Source organism: Salmo salar, chromosome 13 (assembly GCF_965601325.2).
Source record: "Salmo salar chromosome 13, fSalSal1, whole genome shotgun sequence".
NCBI classification, from domain to species: domain Eukaryota; kingdom Metazoa; phylum Chordata; class Actinopteri; order Salmoniformes; family Salmonidae; genus Salmo; species Salmo salar.
The window spans coordinates 89,492,340-89,511,244 of record NC_138303.1 but is presented as its reverse complement, the minus strand read 5'-3'; the positions used below and the strand labels follow the sequence as shown (position 1 = coordinate 89,511,244).

At 42.0% G+C, this 18,905-nt stretch overlaps 2 protein-coding genes across 6 annotated transcripts in view; both read left to right on the top strand.

The window, feature by feature from the left end:
* LOC106568071 (kinase suppressor of Ras 1) overlaps nucleotides 1-9,106 on the top strand; it is a 40,938-nt gene extending 31,832 nt beyond the window's left edge. The window contains exons 8-21 of one of the 2 annotated variants that reach the window (XM_045692337.2): nucleotides 101-162; nucleotides 262-371; nucleotides 496-658; nucleotides 1,472-1,513; nucleotides 1,900-1,945; nucleotides 2,045-2,102; nucleotides 2,187-2,483; nucleotides 2,593-2,789; nucleotides 2,904-3,000; nucleotides 5,136-5,269; nucleotides 5,359-5,490; nucleotides 5,624-5,759; nucleotides 6,009-6,142; nucleotides 7,305-9,106. In XM_045692337.2, the coding sequence (XP_045548293.2) occupies nucleotides 101-162; nucleotides 262-371; nucleotides 496-658; nucleotides 1,472-1,513; nucleotides 1,900-1,945; nucleotides 2,045-2,102; nucleotides 2,187-2,483; nucleotides 2,593-2,789; nucleotides 2,904-3,000; nucleotides 5,136-5,269; nucleotides 5,359-5,490; nucleotides 5,624-5,759; nucleotides 6,009-6,142; nucleotides 7,305-7,311 (1,615 nt within the window). In that variant the 3' untranslated portion in view covers nucleotides 7,312-9,106. Of the gene's footprint in view, nucleotides 1-100; nucleotides 163-261; nucleotides 372-495; nucleotides 659-1,471; nucleotides 1,514-1,899; nucleotides 1,946-2,044; nucleotides 2,103-2,186; nucleotides 2,484-2,592; nucleotides 2,790-2,903; nucleotides 3,001-5,135; nucleotides 5,270-5,358; nucleotides 5,491-5,623; nucleotides 5,760-6,008 lie in introns of both variants that reach the window. The other variant, XM_045692334.2, reaches the window with a different exon arrangement.
* Nucleotides 9,107-9,780: 674 nt separating this feature from the next.
* LOC106567757 (galectin-9) lies at nucleotides 9,781-18,625 on the top strand. 4 transcript variants are annotated; one of them, XM_014137458.3, is made up of 11 exons: nucleotides 9,782-10,197; nucleotides 10,909-10,997; nucleotides 11,477-11,684; nucleotides 15,220-15,345; nucleotides 15,929-15,970; nucleotides 16,167-16,244; nucleotides 16,429-16,455; nucleotides 16,648-16,698; nucleotides 16,808-16,896; nucleotides 17,668-17,824; nucleotides 18,015-18,625. In XM_014137458.3, the coding sequence occupies exons 1-11, from the start codon at nucleotides 10,168-10,170 to the stop codon at nucleotides 18,159-18,161; spliced, it is 1,044 nt and encodes a 347-aa protein (XP_013992933.1). In that variant the 5' UTR covers nucleotides 9,782-10,167; the 3' UTR covers nucleotides 18,162-18,625. The 4 variants fall into 4 exon arrangements, with proteins under 4 accessions (XP_045548295.1, XP_013992933.1, XP_013992934.1 ...); XM_045692339.2 differs by lacking the exon at nucleotides 10,909-10,997 and having other exon boundaries at nucleotides 9,781-10,197; XM_014137459.3 differs by lacking the exon at nucleotides 16,167-16,244 and having other exon boundaries at nucleotides 9,783-10,197.
* Nucleotides 18,626-18,905: the final 280 nt, after the last annotated feature.

The window sequence follows — 18,905 nt, the reverse complement described above, 5'->3', positions numbered from 1 at the left end:
GGATTGAGTGTCTCTACGATGCAAAAAAAATACAACTTCATCTTCTTTTGGTGATCAGTTATTCTCTACTGTTCTCTGATTGGTGGTTTTCTGTCTGCAGGTTAAAGTGCCATAACAAGTGTACTAAAGAAGCTCCCTCCTGCAGAATCTCTTTCCTGCCAAGTAAGCCCTTTCTTGCTTCTCATGTTTATCCATGGATTCATGGTTTACCCATTTGATTCAACAAGCATTAGTGTAATGGTCCCAATCTCTTCTTTCCAGTCACCAAAATCCGGAGGACTGAGTCTGTGCCGTCTGACATCAACAACCCTGTGGACCGGCCATTAGAGACACCACAGTTTGGCACACTGCCAAAGGCCATCACCAAAAAGGTAGAGACACCTTGGATATTACATCACACCTTTGATGATAATGATATGCATGGTGCTGTTAGAACAGACAAGTGTGTTATTGACTCTGATCAGTGTGTATTTCTTCTTCTTCTCCTTCCGTCAGGATCACCCCCCTGCGCTGAACCAGTTGGACTCCAGCAGCAACCCGTCCTCCACCACCTCCTCCACACCCTCCTCCCCTGCCCCTTTCCAGAACCCTCCCAGTGCCACCCCGCCCCCCAACTCCTCTCCCAAGGTCCACCGGGACAACCGCTTCCACTTCCCAGGTAGGTGCCTGACCGTCACTCACACGCCTATGCAAATACAGAAACACACACAATCACCTCAACATATACACACAATCACCTCAACATATACACACAATCACCTCAACATATACACACAATCACCTCAACATATACACACAATCACCTCAACATATACACACAATCACCTCAACATATACACACAATCACCTCAACATATACACACAATCACCTCAACATATACACACAATCACCTCAACATATACACACAATCACCTCAACATATACACACAATCACCTCAACATATACACACAATCACCTCAACAAATACACACAATCACCTCAACATATACACACAATCACCTCAACAAATACACACAATCACCTCAACATATACACACAATCACCTCAACATATACACACAATCACCTGGAGTGTCTCCCTTTCTCTCTCTCACACTCTCTCACATACAAACACACACATGAATATACGCACATGCAAATACACACATGAATATACACTTAACCACACAAGCATGTCCACTGCACAGAAATAAGCCAGCATACTCCCACTATCAAAGCGCATGCTTGCATTGTGTTCTTGATTACACAGAAGGTCTCCCTGAGTCACATTTCCTGTTTAGCGAATGTTGAACGTTAAACGTGGAATGGAATGGCCGGGCAGCAGTGGTCGTCCTCCCTCTCGCTCCCTCTCTGCATTAATACCACTCCTCAGGGGGGTGGGAGTGACTGGGGTTATTTTAATGGCTACTCTAACCCAGAGTCTCTCTCTCCACTCCATGCTTGTTGGTTCTTCCCTGTCTTTTCCCTAAGCTGCCTGCTACTTTCAGCATAGACAGCAGTTTATCTTCCCTGGTGAGTTTACAGTACAGTCCCAGACAGACTGTTGTGCTGCACTCACACCTGCCCACGTCCCCAGCCTTGTCAGTTCTCTCTATCTCCTGCATGTACTCACAGGCTTAGTGAATTACATGACAAAGTTGTGCATTTGTGAATGTTTTAGAATGTGTTGTGTGATATTTAGACTGCATTGTCTCTTGTATAGATGGGTCTCTGTGCCACCTGCTGGGGAGTTTGGGAATTGCATGTCTTGTTATGGTGGTTGTTGTCAACACATTGCTATGGCAAAGCGACAATATAAGTGGGCAAAGAAACTACATGAGGGACGCAATTTTGTCTTTACAAGCAAAAAGCCACATTATTTTTATTACATACTGAACATTTGTATTTTTTTCTCCCAGATGTGTCCAGTTCTACGTTGCATTCTGAAGCCCTCCATGACACAGTGTAAGGCTTGGCTGTCTATTTCATTTATCAATAGTGTTTTAATGGCACAATACTCGGCATACTCTGACATTGTGACTGTGGTTTACCCTGTCCCAACAGTGAGACTGAACCAGCAGATGATATACACTCTGAACTGGCCGAGGATGAGGACGGAGAGGTAAAAACTGAGTATGTGCGTGCGAAGTAACTGTGACACATGCAGACACATGCCCAAAACCCAACATGCATGAATGTCCTACAGGAGGAAGAGGAGGATGAGGAGGTGGTTGAACCTGAGATCGACCCAGACCCAGTAGTGGAGGAGGAAGATGAGGAGGAGGAAGATGATGATGATGATGATGATGATGATGGGGGTGGGAGTGAGATGAATGGGGGTTCGGATGGTGAGTGTGATGGTGATGAGTTGGATGACCTGCCCAACTCAAGGGGAGGTCGCTGGAAAGGCCCCATCTCCCGTAAGGCCAGCCAGACCAGTGTCTACTTGCAGGAGTGGGACATACCGTTCGAACAGCTGGACCTGGGAGAGCTCATTGGGAAGGTGATCTGAAATATTTAATGAGACATATTTGCATCAAACTATCAGTGTTTTCAGTTTTAAACCCATTTAAAGTGTGTTTCTCAAACTGTCATTAAATCACTCACTCCAGGGCCGTTGGGGCAAGGTGCATAAGGGCCGTTGGCATGGAGAGGTGGCCATCAGGCTGCTGGAGATAGATGGGAACAACCAGGACCACCTTAAGCTGTTTAAGAAGGAGGTGATGAACTACAGACAGACCCGTCATGAGAACGTGGTCCTCTTCATGGGTGCATGCATGGCCCCTCCCCACCTTGCCATCATCACCAGGTAGGAGGGGCTAAATCACATCTAGAATAATAAATTATCCCTTTGTTATATTCAGTCAACCATAGCTGTTGTTTATTTGTTTAGTTCCATTTGTTAATTCAAGTGTTTCTCCAGTTTCTGTAAAGGGAGGACACTATACTCTGTCGTTCGAGACACCAAAAACACACTGGATATAAACAAGACGAGGCAAATTGCTCAAGAAATTGTAAAGGTAACTTCTATCCCTGTTCAATACTTTCACATTTGTACGTGTGTTATTTATATATTATATATATATATATATACATACATACACACACACACACACACACACACACACACACACACACACACACACACACACACACACACACACACACACACACACACACACACACACACAAACACAAACATGCAACCATTTCAATGAGTTACAGTTCATTTAAGGAAATCAGTCAATTGAAATAAATAAATTAGGCCCTAATCTATGGGTTTCACATGACTGATAATACAGATATGCATCTGTTGGTCACAGATACCATAAAAAAAAGGTAAGGGTGTGGATCAGAAAACCAGTCAGTATCTGGTGTGACCACCATTTGCTTCATGCAGCGTGACACATCTCCTTCGTATAGAGTTGATCAGGCTGTTGATTGTGGCCTGTGCAATGTCGTCCACTCCTCTTCAATGGCTGTGCGAGGTTTCTGGATATTGGCGGGAACTGGAACACCCTGTCGTAAAGTCGATCCAGAGCATCCAAACATGCTCAATGGGTGACATGTCTGGTGAGTATGCAGGCCATGGAAGAACTGGGACATTTTCAGCTTCCAGGAATTGTGTACAGATCCTGACGACATGGGGCCGTGCATTATGCTGAAACATGAGGTGATGGCGGCGGATGAATGGCACGACAATGGGCCTCAAAATCTCGTCACCATATCCCTGTGTATTCAAATTGCCATCGATAAAATGCAATTGTGTTTGTTGTCCATAGTTTATGCCTGCCCACCATGGGGCACTCTGTTTTCAACATTGACATAAGCAAACCGCTCGCCCACACTACGCCATACACGCTGTCTGCAATCTGCCGGTACAGTTTGTTAGGTTCTTATTTTTCAGAGTAAATAATTCACGGACACTAGAGAAGCTTTAACCAAGTTTAATCATCCCCAAAGGTTCTGTACAGCTGAAATCAGACAGCTAAAGATTTCAGACTTGACAGTTTATATGCATCCTACTTAAGACATTCCCCTTTCTCTCTAATCCTTACATTGTATGGCTCTACAGGAAGCTAATAAAGAGGGTAACAGGATTCCACACATTTATTACTCTCTTAAGAGAATCTGTCCGCACCTCCTGAACTCAACCCTTCTTTCATCTAATACACTGATGTCCATCTGTCTCCCCTGTATCAACACATCGCTCTCCTCCATTAAACACATTCCAAAGCCTTCTTCCTTCTTCTGAGAACCATTAACTTCTAACATAACCCAGTCTCTTTCATTTCCTATCATTCATTTAATATCTCAATGTTAAAAGTTTAGCCGATTCCAACAAGTTCAAACAGGGATTCATCTGTGAAGAGTACACTTCTCCAGCATGCCAGTGGCCATCAAAGGTGAGCATTTTCCCACTGAAGTCGGTTACGATGGCGAACTGCAGTCAGGTCAAGACCCTGGTGAGGACGACGGGCACACAGTGGAGCTTCCCTGAGACGATTTCTGACAGTTTGTGCAGAAATGTGTTGGTTGTACAAACCCACAGTTTCATCAGCTGTCCAGGTGGCTGGTCTCAGACGATCCAGCAGGTGAAGAAGCCGAATGTGGAGGTCCTGGGCTGGCATGGTTACACATGGTCTGTCGTTGTGAGGCCGATTGGACCTACTGCCAAATTCTCTAAAACGACGTTGGAGTCGGCTTATGGTAGAGAAATGAAAATTCAAGTCTCTGGCAACAGCTCTGGTGGACATTCCTGCAATCAGTATGCCAATTGCATGCTCCTTCAAAACTTGAGACATCTGTGGCATTTTGTAATGACAAAACTGCACATTTTAGTGGCCTTTTGTTGTCCCCAGCACCTGTGTAATGATCATGCTATTTAATCATCTTCTTGATATGCCACACCTGTCAGGTGGATGGATTATCTTGGCAAGGGAAACATGCTCACTAACAGGGATGTAAACTCATTTGTGCACAAAATTTGAGAGAAATAATATTTTCGTATGTATGGAACATTCCTGGGATCTTTTATTTCAGCTCATGAAACATGGGACCAACACTTTACATGTTGCGTTTATATTTTTGTTCAGTATAAATGTGTAATGTATATTTACTCTATGTCCTTATTTACATCCTTCAATCTACACAGGGAATGGGATATCTTCATGCCAAAGGCATTGTCCACAAGGACTTGAAGTCGAAGAACGTCTTTCATGACACCAATAAAGTGATAATTACAGACTTTGGTCTGTTTGGAATCTCTGGAGTGGTTCAGGAGGGGAGGTAAGGACTCTGCATATTGGTTCCTACAGCTATCATCTCAGCTGGTGGATGCTCACTGGGTGACTGTGTGTGTGTGTCTTGCTTCACAGGCGAGACAATGAGCTGAAGCTTCCACATGGCTGGATCTGTTACCTGGCGCCAGAGATCGTACGCAGGATGAGCCCTGGAAACAATGAGGACCGCCTGCCATTCTCCAACGCTGCAGACGTCTACGCCTTTGGGTACGATCTTAGCACATTCTGATGTACCTTTTCTTTATCATTGATAGCACAATGTTTTTTCTCTCTGAGACTGCATCAGTTTACAGTTAACTGGCTCTGGGGAATGACCATATTGCTGGTTGCCCCCTTTTAGCACCATTTGGTACGAGCTCCAAGCCAGGGACTGGCCTATCACCAACCAGCCTGTGGAGGCTACCATCTGGCAAGTGGGGAGTGGTGAGGGCATCAAGAAGGTCCTGGCAGAGATCAGCCTGGGAAAGGAGGTCACGGTGAGTGGAGGGGTTGAAGCACCTCTGTGTGCCAGATCACATTGTGGTGGAATCATGCAGAAATCTATGCACATAAAAATAAAATGTATCCTCGTGGCGCAGGTGAGGTTATTTTCTAGGCGAATGCGATGTTTTTACGGGATGACCTTGTTAGAATAGAGGAAACATTAAAGCTGAGTACAGGATAAATCTCTGCATTGTGTTGGCACGAAGTAAAGACATGAATACCTCCTGTGTATGTGTGTGCAGGAGATCCTGTCTGCCTGCTGGGCCTATGACCTGAGGGAGCGGCCCACCTTCACCCAGCTGGCTGACATGCTGGAGAAGCTGCCCAAACTCAACCGGAGACTGTCCCACCCTGGACACTTCTGGAAGTCTGCAGAGTACGTATCCTAGAGGTGGAGGTAGAGATGGAAGCATGGGAGGAGTATATGTCCTACCTGCCCTGAGATGCACTCTGACCCCTGACTGGGCTCTGACTCGTCTGGAATGGACTTGTGTATAAAACAAAGGGGTTCAACTGAAGGCTTGTAAAGGATGACCCCCAGATTGCTGTGAGGTATTAGACCCACTGATGTAAAACTAATGAGGACCAGGCAGGGTATGCCTGAGTAGACTCTTGGTAGTAGTTTATGTTCATAATATTCATGAGCCACATTAGCATCTAATGGTCCACTACAAATACATTGACCACTGTAATATGAGGGACGGTGATTTCTAATGGTGAATCATTTAGAAATGAACCATATGTGATGCTAAGGGAATGTTCTTTGTTTTGTCTTCTGCTTTCCAAACTCTATCTCCCCCAGGATGTGACTGTGAGTTGAATGCACTTTTGTGTTTAAAAGCATTGTTTTGTCCTTCCCTTTCCTGGACAATTTCCTGACCTGCTCTGTACCCCTACATCTCCCCACCCCTTTCCTCTTCTCATATGTTAGATATACAGTACCTGGTCCAGATTTGTCTCCACCTCTCCTACCATCTCTCTCCTGCTCGTTCTCTGTAACTTCCTCATTCACTACATACTGCATGTCTGTCACTCAAAGGCCCATGGGTGGAGTCTTCTCTCACATGAGCCTGTTGTCCAGTAACAGCCACCATCAGTTCAACAACTCTCTGCTAGTGGAACTGGCTTGGCTACTGGTCTTCTGTTTGTATTCAAACACAAGCTGGCCTCTTCCAACACTATCAGGAATGATACCACAGATGCCCCAACAAAGGCTGTCTGCATAGCATGCCAGAGCTTGAATGGAAAGAGAAGCACTTACCAGGTTGCATGGTGTTTGCCATGGTCTGTTGGGACACTTTGCATGGGCTTGTGAATCCTGAAAAAGCTTTCTGTGAGAAAGCTCATCTGAGTCTTCTGTGGTACAGAAATCTGGACCCTTGTTTCATGTTGAAGTATTTACCTGTCTACTCTACTGCACCGGTCTTATTCTCTCTTAATGTTACACCTGTTAGCATAGTTTCACCAACAGTCTCTAACCTCCATGTTTTCCTTTGTTCTCTCTCTCTCTCTTTCTGTTTTCTGTCTTCCTAATATAGGTTGTAGCCGTCACTATGAAATATAAGCAATGCAAAACAAACAAAGCCTGGGTCTGCCTTGCATGCTCCTGAAATCCTTAACTCTTAGGATTGATCAAAGCATTGACTCTGCCTGATACAGACACTGCTTCCACTAACCCACAGCCTGATCTTCCATGTCTATTAAACTGTAGTGTTTGGTTGTGTGGGAGAGAAGGGTGCTGGACTGAGGAGGTTAAGGGTAGTGCTTCGCTACCTCCCGTCAACTTTCCTTCCTTCATCTCAAAACTTATTGCCTTCATTTTTATTTAATTAATTTTTTGCAATTTGGACTATCTGAGACTTGTGATTAACTGGTTTGTGGTGTCTGTGCTAAGACTGACTGGTGTGCTGTGGCCTGTGCCTGGTGGCTGACAGCTGTTCTGCTGTGTTCTGCTCCGTCTGCAGCCTGCCCTGCTCTCTGTGCTGCTGTGATGTGGTTCTTCCTGCTGGGGGCTCCCAGACGACGTGGCCCAGACACTCGCTGGGCCAAAACAATGGTTTTAACTTCTCCTATCACAAATGTACCTCTGCATTCACTCCCTACTCTTTTCTCATTGTGGTCTTGATGCTTCAGGCTGCTTGAGTGATGTAATCCAACTGCCTCTTGATTCTTACCCCTCAGCTCTCTGCAGTTTTTTGATGGCATGCGCTGCGACACTGTCATCGTGCTGGCCCATGTCTGCCTTCTGGTCACTCACTACCTGTACACATTATTTCAACAGGAGAAAAAACTATAAGAAACAAACTGTCACCTTTGGTTGTTGGTTCCTATTTAAAGTAATCATTTTTGTAGTGTTTCTTTTTTTGTTCCATGAAATTTGAAAGGACAAAGGTCTCAGGAGTTGGGAGAGCATGATTTAATTGAGTCTTGTCTTTGTGTTGCTTGTCTGAGTAGAATCTGATGAAACCATACATTTGAAAACGGCTCAGTGCATGAATGAAGAATGAATATGTTGACAGTTCACAGGTGTCAGCATGCAATGGGACCTTCCTCTCATCATCTCACTACCCACTGGAAATGGAATTATGTTGGTTATTTATGACTGAAGGTATTTGATGATGAAGTGAGTGCCCTGATTATTAAAAGGGGTAAGAGGGCGCCACAGAGACGCAAGAGATGCCCTCTATCAGCCTGTGAGGGGTGTAGAGGTAGACCATTCAAGTAGTTTAGTAGATTCATTCACAGTGCAAAAATAATAGAACAAGAGCCTGGCGCAAAAGTATCCTATAATTTACTCCTTAAACATGGCCTTTTTGTGCGCGCTTGTGTGTATTATGTTTGTGATTGCTCGCCTCAGTTGGTGTGCTTGTATTTGTGTTTGTGAGTGTGTATGTGCGAGTGAGTGTATTGTATTGGAACATGAAGGGTTGATTTAGTGAAAGACTGCAGTAAATGTTATTTTGACAATATCAGTGTCAAAGATAGACATGTATATACATTATTTAATGTACAGCTAATTAACACAATTATTGTAATATTTGTACAAACATTTTATATGTACTATACATCATTGCATTTTTAAATAGGTACTGCCCCCCTATTACAGATGTATATATCTTTATATTTTTTCATGTACAAAATACTGTAAAAATACTGTACATTTTTTTGAATGTTTTTTATGTCATGTAAAAATTCATATTTTTGTATTGCATGTGGCTACCATTCTGTAAACACAGTTTCTGTTTTCATCCTTGAAAGACAATAAAATGAAGCTTGTCATGTGAAAATGTATGTTTGAGCTGAATTTAATAAAGCATTTTAGTTATGCTATGGACAGTTATATTTACGGTTATCTATATCTACTGTCACCAAATATATTTAGAACTACTCCCTTTCTCTGTGGTGTCACTGGTAACTTGATTTGTGCCCTTGGTGTGATATGGTAATCATTAACACAAGATATGATGGAGTAAGGACATTAGGCCATAAAAACTCATATCTACTGATTCACTTATCTGTACACTAGTGTAGTATGTTTCATTCAAATGACTTGTTTTTTATTTGGTGTGTATTCATGGTTTAGTTTATGTAGCCACCTCCCAATTCATCAAGGCTCTCATTGTTTATGTTTAAATAGTATAGAGAATACATTATTATTATAAATAACAGACACCATAGATATACTGTATGTTTAGGACACATGCAAAATCTGATCAGATATAAATGTAATACGTATGATGAGATAACACCTAGTGAAAGAGGCACTTTGGATAGATATGTATGCTGTTTGATTCCCTTTACAATTCACTACAAAATACCTCTGATGCTAGTGACTTAGTGAAAGTAATAAATTAATGGATACAAGAAAACTAAACCGTTTAAAAATGGTAAGTTAATGGTAATCAGTCAGCCAAGTCGTAGGCTACTTGGTGTAAAAGGTGTGCTACATTTTCGTTGCTCTCTTATCTAAGGGTCAAGGTTTTCGATTGTGTATGGAGACATTTATGAGAAACGAAACTTACGTTCACTGCAGAAATCGCTCCGCCATTTCCTAGTTGCTTTTCTAATAGTTTGCCTAATTCCAGTTTATTGACAAAGGAAGCAAGTATTGTGTAGAGAATCATTGTACCATCCCTGTGAAATATATTTTCTGTAACCAAAAATATTGTATTTTCAGCAGTTTGAAGCTGGTAAAATACAAAAACAGGAAGCATATAACTAGCGCACATAGAACAGATCTACCGCTTCTTAGACTTGCTTTCAATTAGAAAGGCAGATCTATAAATTACTTTTCTATGTGAATTTGGTCGGGTCGCCCAAAAAGTGACATTGCAGCTTTACTGAGGAGAACCAGATCACGTCTACGTGTTTCGAACAGACAGATCAGAGCAACACTTAAGCATGTCTTTTCAGCAACCCTTCTTCAATCCGGTAAGAATTCTACTTTGATATTATTCACGTCATTTATAGGCCCCGTTATATGTGATGTTTGGGTGTCATTTTGTTGCTTATTTTTGGTGTAATTTTTCCCATAAAAAATAAATAAAGGTGTAGGTGGTCATACTACAAATGGACTTGCAGCTTTGAATCACTCCCATATTGTGGTGAATAAAACCGAAATTAATATAAAACTGTTGTTTCCAATCAACCAAAATGTTGTAAGTAATGTTGTTGTATTGTACTGGAACAAATTACAACAAATTATTGTGGTGACAAAATCCTACAAGAGTTTCCTGTAGGAAAAAAGTTGTCCAATAGGATTCTGATAGTTGTGACACAAAATCCTATAGGTTTGCGAGAATCTTATAGGATTATTTTTGACATTTCCAATAGGAAAAAAGTAGTTCAATATGATTCAGATAGGATTCTGATAGTGTCACAAAATCCGATAGGATTGTGAGAATCCTATAGGATTCTATTGGAAATTAATCCTAAAGTATTTTTTAACTAGAAAAGAAAAGAAGAAAGGAAACCATAACCTTTTAAATTGTTATTAGAAAATACTTGATGTGGCCATTGTGAGGGCTTAACGTTTCAAAGTCTCTATTTGCCAAGTCCCTAGCTTGCCTGGGTCTTAACAGATGGTGAACAAGACTAGCACCCAGCCCTGTTCACATGTTGTTTTGTGCTCTGTGCCACTAGAGAGTGCCATTCACTGGCTGTATCCAGGGAGCTCTGCATGAGGGGATGACCATCACTGTGACAGGAAGAGTCCTGCCAGGAGCCCAGAGGTAGCCCTACCTAGAGACACTCTCCTTTAGCAGTCTTGTCACTCACTATAAGCACAGAAGGGATCTTGTTTATCCTAATCATTGAATGCAACATTTACATTTTAGCAGACACTCTTATCCAGAGCAACTTACAGTAGTGAGTGCATATATCTTCGTATTTTTTTCATACTAGTCCCCCATGGCTGCCCCCTGCTGGGCGGCAGCATAGCCTAGTGGTTAGAGCTGTTGGACTAGCAACTGAAAGGTTGAAGTTCAAGTCCCCAAGCTGACAAGGTACAAATCTGTGTTCCTAGGCTGTCATTGAAAATAAGAATTTGTTCTTAACTGACTTGCCTAGTTAAATAAAGGTACAAAAAAATTGAAATTGAACCCACAACCCTGGTGTTGCATGCTCTACCAACTGAGCCACACAGAACATGATTGTATAGGCCATAATTGTACATCAAAATATAATATGCCCCTTCCTTTTGTCCGTATAGGTTTCATGTGAATTTGCAATGTGGCTCAAGAGGAAATCCTGACATAGCCCTCCACTTCAACCCCCGATATGACAGCTTCCTAGACGTTGTGATCTGCAACACCATGCAGCACTCCAAGTGGGGTTCAGAGGAGCGTGAATACTTTGCAACCATGACCCGGGGGGCCAACTTTACCCTCATGTTCCTGGTCAACAGAGATTCATATTCGGTCAGGAGATTTTTATTACTGATGCTTAGGCGACAACATTTTTTGAATAACCTTATTGAATTAACCTTATCTCTAGAGCAGTTTTCTTTACTCTTGACTTATTGAATGAACCTTATCTCTAGAAAAGTGTTTTGACTGTGGACTTATTTGTGAATTTGTACATTTTTATTTGGATCCCCATTAGCTAACGCCGTAACGTTAGCTAATCTTCCTGGGGTCCAACACCAATTAATAAAACATTACAAACAATTACAAATTAAGACTTTACAAACATTTAACAAGTAGACAATACAGACAATTCAAATATCTGACAGGAAACACATTTAACATTCAGTTGATGCTTTCTATTTCCTGTCCAGTCATATGGTCTATCGCATAATTTTTTTCTTGAATGTGGATTTACTTTTTGCCTGAGAAATAATGATTGCTAAAGAGTTCCATTCAGCTATGGCTCTATATAAAACTGTAGATTTAAGGCGATTTGTCCTTGGCTTCGGTTGTCTCACAGTAGATTCCCTGAATTGACCTGTCTGGTTTGGTGGTTATGCGTGTTGCTAGTATGTACTAACTGGCCTGAAAAAAAATACTGAATGGATAGTAATTTGTTTTCAACGTGAAGCCATGAGAGATTCTGATGCATTTGGATAATATTCATACGGATAGAGCAATGAAGAGCTAATCTGGCAGCCCTGTTTAGAGCCATTTGGAGCTTTTTTATATCTTTCTTTGCTGCAGATGACCATATAACTGGACAGTACTCTAAGTGTGATAGGATAAGGGATTGACCTAATTCAGAGTGCTGGATGTTACATACTCTGAACATTTTCTTGTAACAGCAATTCCATTACCCATCTTAATAACAATATTATCTATGTGTTCTGACCATGAGAAAGCTGCATCCAACTGTAGTTTTGTTTTTTTCACTTGCTCTACATGTGTTCTATTCATCGACAAATTCAGTTGGGGATCATCAGCAAGCATATATCTAGAACCAAATACAATACACTTAGTTTTAGAAATGTTCAACACCAATTTGTTAATGTCAACCCACTCAGACACCATTCTTAGTTCAGTACTGCTCGGTCAGATGCCGAGCAGTTGCCATACCAGGCGGTGATGCAACCGGTCAGGATGCTCTCGATGGTGCAGCTGTAGAACCTTTTGAGGATCTGGGGGCCATGCCAAATCTTTTCTATCTCCTGAGGGGGAAGAGGTTTTGTTGTGCCCTCTTCACGACTGTCTTGGTATGTTTGGACCATGATAGTTCGTTGGTGATGTGGACACCAAGGAACTTGAAACTCTCGACCCGCTCCACTAGAGCCCCGTCGATGTTAATGGGGGCCTGTTCGGTCCGTCTTTTCCTGTAGTCCACAATCCGCTCCTTTGTATTGCTCACATTGAGGGAGAGGTTGTTGTCCTGGCACCACACTGCCAGTTCTCTGACCTCCTCCCTATAGGCCATCTCATCGTTGTTGGTGATCAGGCCTACCACTGTTGTGTCATCAGCAAACTTAATGATGGTGTTGGAGTCGTGTTTGGCCACGCAGTTGTGAGTGAACACGGAATACAGGAGGGGACTAAGTACACACCCCTGAGGGGCCCCAGTGTTAAGGATCAGCGTGGCAGACGTGTTGTTGCCTACTCTTACCACCTGGGGGAGGCCCGTCAGGAAGTCCAGGATCCAGTTGCAGAGGGAGGTGTTTAGTCCCAGAGTCCTTAGCTTAGTGATGAGTTTCGTGGGCACTATGGTGTTGAACGCTGAGCTGTAGTCGATGAACAGCATTCTCACATAGGTGTTCTTTTTGTCCAGGTGAGAAAGGGCAGTGTGGAGCCACCCATACTGTACGTAAAATGTACTGTATGCATGCATAACTGTAAGTCGCTTTGGATAAAAGCGTCTGCTAAATGGCATATATTATAATATGTATATATTATACACTGCGTGTACAATTGTTAGGCAAATTGTGTTCCTCGGGATTCATTTTATTGTTGAACAAACACAATGCTCTCAGTCAATCCAAAATGTTATTGAACCTCAAACCTGAATGTTTAACAAAGGAAAAGTGAGTTTTGTCTTTCTCAGGGAAATATATAAGTGTGCAGAATTATTAGGTAACTATTAGTGTGCAGAATTATTAGGCAACTAAATTACAAAAATAATTTCTCTCAACTCACTTGTTGATTCTTAATTTTTTGAGTAAGTGTAACATAAGTAACACAAAATGACAATTATATAACATTTTTGGCCTTTCAAAAATATTCAGTGACCAATATAGCCACCCTTATTTTCAAGAACTGCCATGAGCCTTCCATCCATGGAGTCTCTCAGTTTCTTGATCTGTTCACGATCAACTTTCGCTGAAGCAGCAACCACAGCCTCCCAAATGCTGTTCAAAGAGGTGTATTGTCTTCCCTCACTGTAAATCTCACGTTTGAGAAGGGCCCACAAGTTCTCAATAGGATTTAAGTCAGGTGAGGAAGGGGGCCAGGTCGTTATTCAGGCATCTTTGAGGCCCTTGCTGGCTAGCCAAGCAGTGGAGTACTTGGATGCATGTGATGGAGCATTGTCCTGGATAAAGATCATGGCCTTCTAGAATGCTGAGGACTTCTTCCTGTACCACTGTTTGACGAAAGAATCTTCCAGAAACTGGCAGTTGGTTTGGGAGTTGAGTTTCAGTCCATCTTCAACCCAAAAAGGTCCAACTACCTCATCCTCAATGATAGCAGCCCATACCAGTACCCCTCCTTTACCTTGCTGGCACCTGACTCAAAGTGGTGCCCTGTGTCCATTACTGATTCTGCCACGGGCCCATCCATTTGGTCCATCAAGAGTCACTTTCATTTCATTTGTCCATAAAACCTTTGAAAAATCTGTCTTCAGGTATTTTTTTGCCCAATCTTGACGCTTCAACTTGTGAATCTTATTCAGTGGTGGTCTTGTTTCAGTCTTCTTGACCTTGGCCATGTCTCTGAGCACTTGACACCTTGTACTCTTGAACCCTCCAGGTAGGTTGCAGTTCTGGAATACGGTGGCACTGGAGGATAATGGGTTCCTGGTAGTTTGACGTTTAATTCTTCTCAAGTCTTTTGCAGTTAATTTGCGCCTTTTCTTCCCCATGCGTTTTTTGCGCCCCAGTTGACTATTCGCAACAAAACGTTTGATTGTCCGGTGGTCACGCCTCAATAGTTTAGCTATTTAAAGAGTGTCGCATCCGTCTGAAAGGCATTTTACATTTTTGGCTTTTCAGTGTCAGTTAAATCTCTTTTTTGGCCCATTTTACCTGAGGTAATGAGGCTGCCTAATAATTATGCACACCTTGATATAAGGTGTTATTCACTTTCGCCACACCCTCCCTCATTACACAAATACATATCACCTGAAAATGATTAAATCCAAAAAGCATTCAAGTTTATATGGTTTGGGGTTCGAAAATGTGAATAGAAATAATGATAAGATCAGAATACTCACTTGCCTAATAATAGTGCACGTAGTGTATATAATTTTTTGTCTCTCCTAAATCCTGTTTTATCCCAGATTTTTGTGAATGGTGTCCTCTTCATGGAGTACCTGCACCGGCTGTCATTCTCCAGAGTGGACACCATCTCTGTGAATGGGGGAGTGGAAGTCCAGTCTATTGCCTTCTCCAACCCTGCAGTCACCGTGAGTATCTGACAGGTCCTCCTCATGGGAGAATATAGTACATTTTCGCGTTCAGTAGGATCAACTTTGAGCAAGCAACTGGACAGATTTCCTAATCTTAATCAGTTGTCTGGAATGCAAGCAAGTGGGCAGAAGTGGTTGCAGTGGTCATGGTCAGGTGGTGTAATGATTGTATTGGACATCTTTTTGGCGTCCAGAAAAAGTGGCCTCATGTGTGGAATGCTATTTATATTTTTCATAATTTTATAATAAATAAACATTTTTTGTAAGCCCATGTAGACTTTGGATGGTCTGCTAGAGGAGGTCAGGGGTGCCTCTTTTTAAATCCATGTTGAAGAAACACTTTTATAAATATCTTTTAATGTATGATTTTAATTAGCTATCTTTTTTCATTGTCCTTCCTCCTGTCTTTATTTCTTTGTTAGTACTTTTATTTTATGATGTGAAGCACTTTGTTACCTGTATTGGAAAGTGCTATACAAATTAAGTTATTATCATTATTCAGACTTGCATGTGCTGACTAAGAGAGTCTGTTCATATCCTATACATAGAAATGAAATGTTATGTCCTGTCTTTTCTCCAGTCACCTCCTCCCCAACCAGGATATCCTGGCCATCCACACAGTGTGAGTATTCTTCATATGACAGACAGACTCATGAACAGGAATCTTAGTTATACAAGTTAAAAACATATTATATTTGGAGTTACTTCAAGAATAAGGTCTGGAAACACTTATAATTAGTAATAAATCCAGTACTACCTATCTGGCTTCACAAAACAGTAGCATAGGTCATAATCCAAGATGGACAATTTATTTACAGGGTCAACGAAACCGAAATAGATCTCGTCAAAGCAAAACTTGCCCCAAAACTCCTCCTCAATGGTGTACCGCCACACAGGTAGAATATACCGTGCTGGGTTGACAGCTCATTTCGTGTATTTAGCTTTTTTCCTGGTGGTGGTTGTTTTAGTAAGGTGACTGCATTTCATTCCATTCAATCAACGTTAGCTTTGAGGGTAGATCTGGCTTGCTTTCCTTATTAAGGTTGATATATATTTGACAACTGTTTGTCTGTTTTGTAGGCTTTCTCTGCTGCAGGATTTCTTCAGGTCAGCTGCATTCCAATGAATCAACTTTTCAGAGTTTAAAATGTGTAGATAGAGGCCAATATCAGGAATTGCATTGAAGTTTGATAAATCTTTATCTATATAAATGAATGTTAAGAAAATTAAGTTCTGACAAGCTTATTAAAGTCGTTTTTTTTGTAGAGACTGTGGTGATGTATAATGTTCATTTTATAGGCACCCCCTCCATACACTGCCCAGCCTCCATACACCCCCAAGCCGTCCTTTGTAAGCACCCCTTCTTTAACCTACAGACTAATTGCAGACTGCATAATTACATGAATGTATGTATCGAAACAGGGTTGACATGGTGATGTTATGGATCCTTTGACCTCAGGTTGTGCCGTATAAAAACATAATGGCAGGTGGACTTTACCCAGGCAGAAACATCACCATCCAGGGTGTGGTCAACCACAACGCTGATAAGTAAGTAACTTACTCAATTTGAGCACATCTTACATAAGCATTTGCTTCACCTGCTATGGGTCAGAGTTGGTACTATGCATTGTATACCTGTACATTACAGACAATACAAATGAATAGTAAGGAAAAGGTCCTCTTTTGATTAGCCTGTCACACTCCAAATTATTTATTTCACGATTGTGTAACACTCACCAGCAGAGTCCAGAAAAGTTCTCCCTCTCTACAAGCAGTACATTACAGAGCTATACAGTATTATGAGCCAGGTTGTTTGGGTCCTGGATGCTGATTGGCTAAAAATGCATTTCAGCCTTGTTTATTTCAGACAATATACCACAGGTTTGAGGCAAAAATACTTGTTTACTGTTCTATCTTATGTTAGTACCCAGTTTATAATAGTAATAAGGCACCTCGGATTTGTGGTATATGGCCAATATACCACGGCTAAGGGCTGTATCCAGGCACTCTGCTTCGCATCGTGCATAAGAACAGCCCTTAGCCGTGTATATTTATGCAATAAGGCCCAAGGAGGTGTGGTATATGGCAAATATAGGGCTGTTCTTATGCACGACGCAACGTGGAGTGCCTGGACACAGCCCTTAGCCGTGGTATATTGGCCATATACCCCAACCCCCGAGGTGCCTTATTGATATTATAAACTGGTTACCTCTGTACACCTTTTCCACCATCTACCACAGAGCATTAGTTTAATGGGTATTCTAACCTGACATTCCTGGTCAAGCCTAATAACCATGATTATGGTTGCTATGGTTCTAGGTTCTGTATCAACCTGCGTTTCAACTCGGGGGTGGCGTTCCACTTCAACCCCAGGTTCAATGAGAACGTTGTAGTTCGTAACAGTCTCCTGAAGGAACAGTGGGGTCAAGAGGAAAGGACAGGTGGCATGCCCTTCTACAGAGGCCAGCCTTTTACGGTATAAACTCCATTATAGCTAACTGCATACTGTAGGATGGAACAAGTAGATATAGTTTAACGGATATTTACATGTGTTGTGCATTGACAACAATTTCAGCTGAAATGTATCTGAATGTGTTTTAGCTTCAATGATACCGTATGCTTTTCCTTGGATGAGCTCAGCACTCATGTCAGGCCCTGTGTTTCAGGTGATCATCATGTGTGATACCCAGTGCTACAAGGTGATGGTGAATGGAGCCCTGATGTTCAGCTACAACCACCGCCACTTCCTGTTTCAGCAGATTGATATCCTGGAGGTGGAGGGGGACATGAGCCTGTCTGCTGTGCTGGTCTGAATTACAAACACACTGAGGTCAAAGTTCAGCGATAGTAGGGTCTGATCAGTCAGTGCATTATAGGAACCAATGTGTGAGAAATCATGTCTTATGTGTCTGTGTGTGGCTATTTTCTGTATTGAAAAACTGTGGCATTTTACTGTGTTGCTGATGGCGAGACGTTTTACATTTCTCTCTTCCATAAATAATTATAGGAAATATTGTCTTCTATTGATCATATTCCAGACAGCCCAGATGATGCCTACTGTATGTCTGTGCTCTCTGTCACAACAATGTTTCCGCAGCAAATATACAGCAATATATTGGAACTAAGATGTTGTCATAATTCTACATCACCGCTAGGGGTCAGACAGGTTCTGGTAAAATTAATAACTTGGCCCTGTTTTAGATTGTAGTGGGAAGGTTCAGATTTTATATTAAAAACATTCTATGGATTTTCACCAAGTAAATACTGATGATATGAACGGTGTTGTGGATCATTATAATTATATGAAGTGCATTCGAATGACTGTGCACTCAGGGAGTTCCAGGTGGTTAGAAGTAGGCTTGTAGACCGGTCGACAGTGCTTTGACTGGGAATCGGGATGTATGGACTGATACGCACCTACAGATTCACCTCACTTGCTGCTACAAGCAAGCGGACCAATCTGAAGCCATCAGTTAGGCTTTTGGATATATATATATTTTTTGCTCACTAAGACTGCCTCTTAGCAACCGCTTTCACCTGTAGGCCTCCACTTACTG

Excerpts from the sequence above, each read along its gene's own strand:
- LOC106567757 (XM_014137458.3), top strand. The coding sequence starts at position 10,168 with ATGTCTTTTCAGCAACCCTTCTTCAATCCG. Across the intron at positions 15,971-16,166 it reads ATCCTGGCCATCCACACAGT|GGTCAACGAAACCGAAATAG; the intron begins GTGAGTATTCTT and ends ATTTATTTACAG. Across the intron at positions 16,897-17,667 it reads GTCAACCACAACGCTGATAA|GTTCTGTATCAACCTGCGTT; the intron begins GTAAGTAACTTA and ends CTATGGTTCTAG.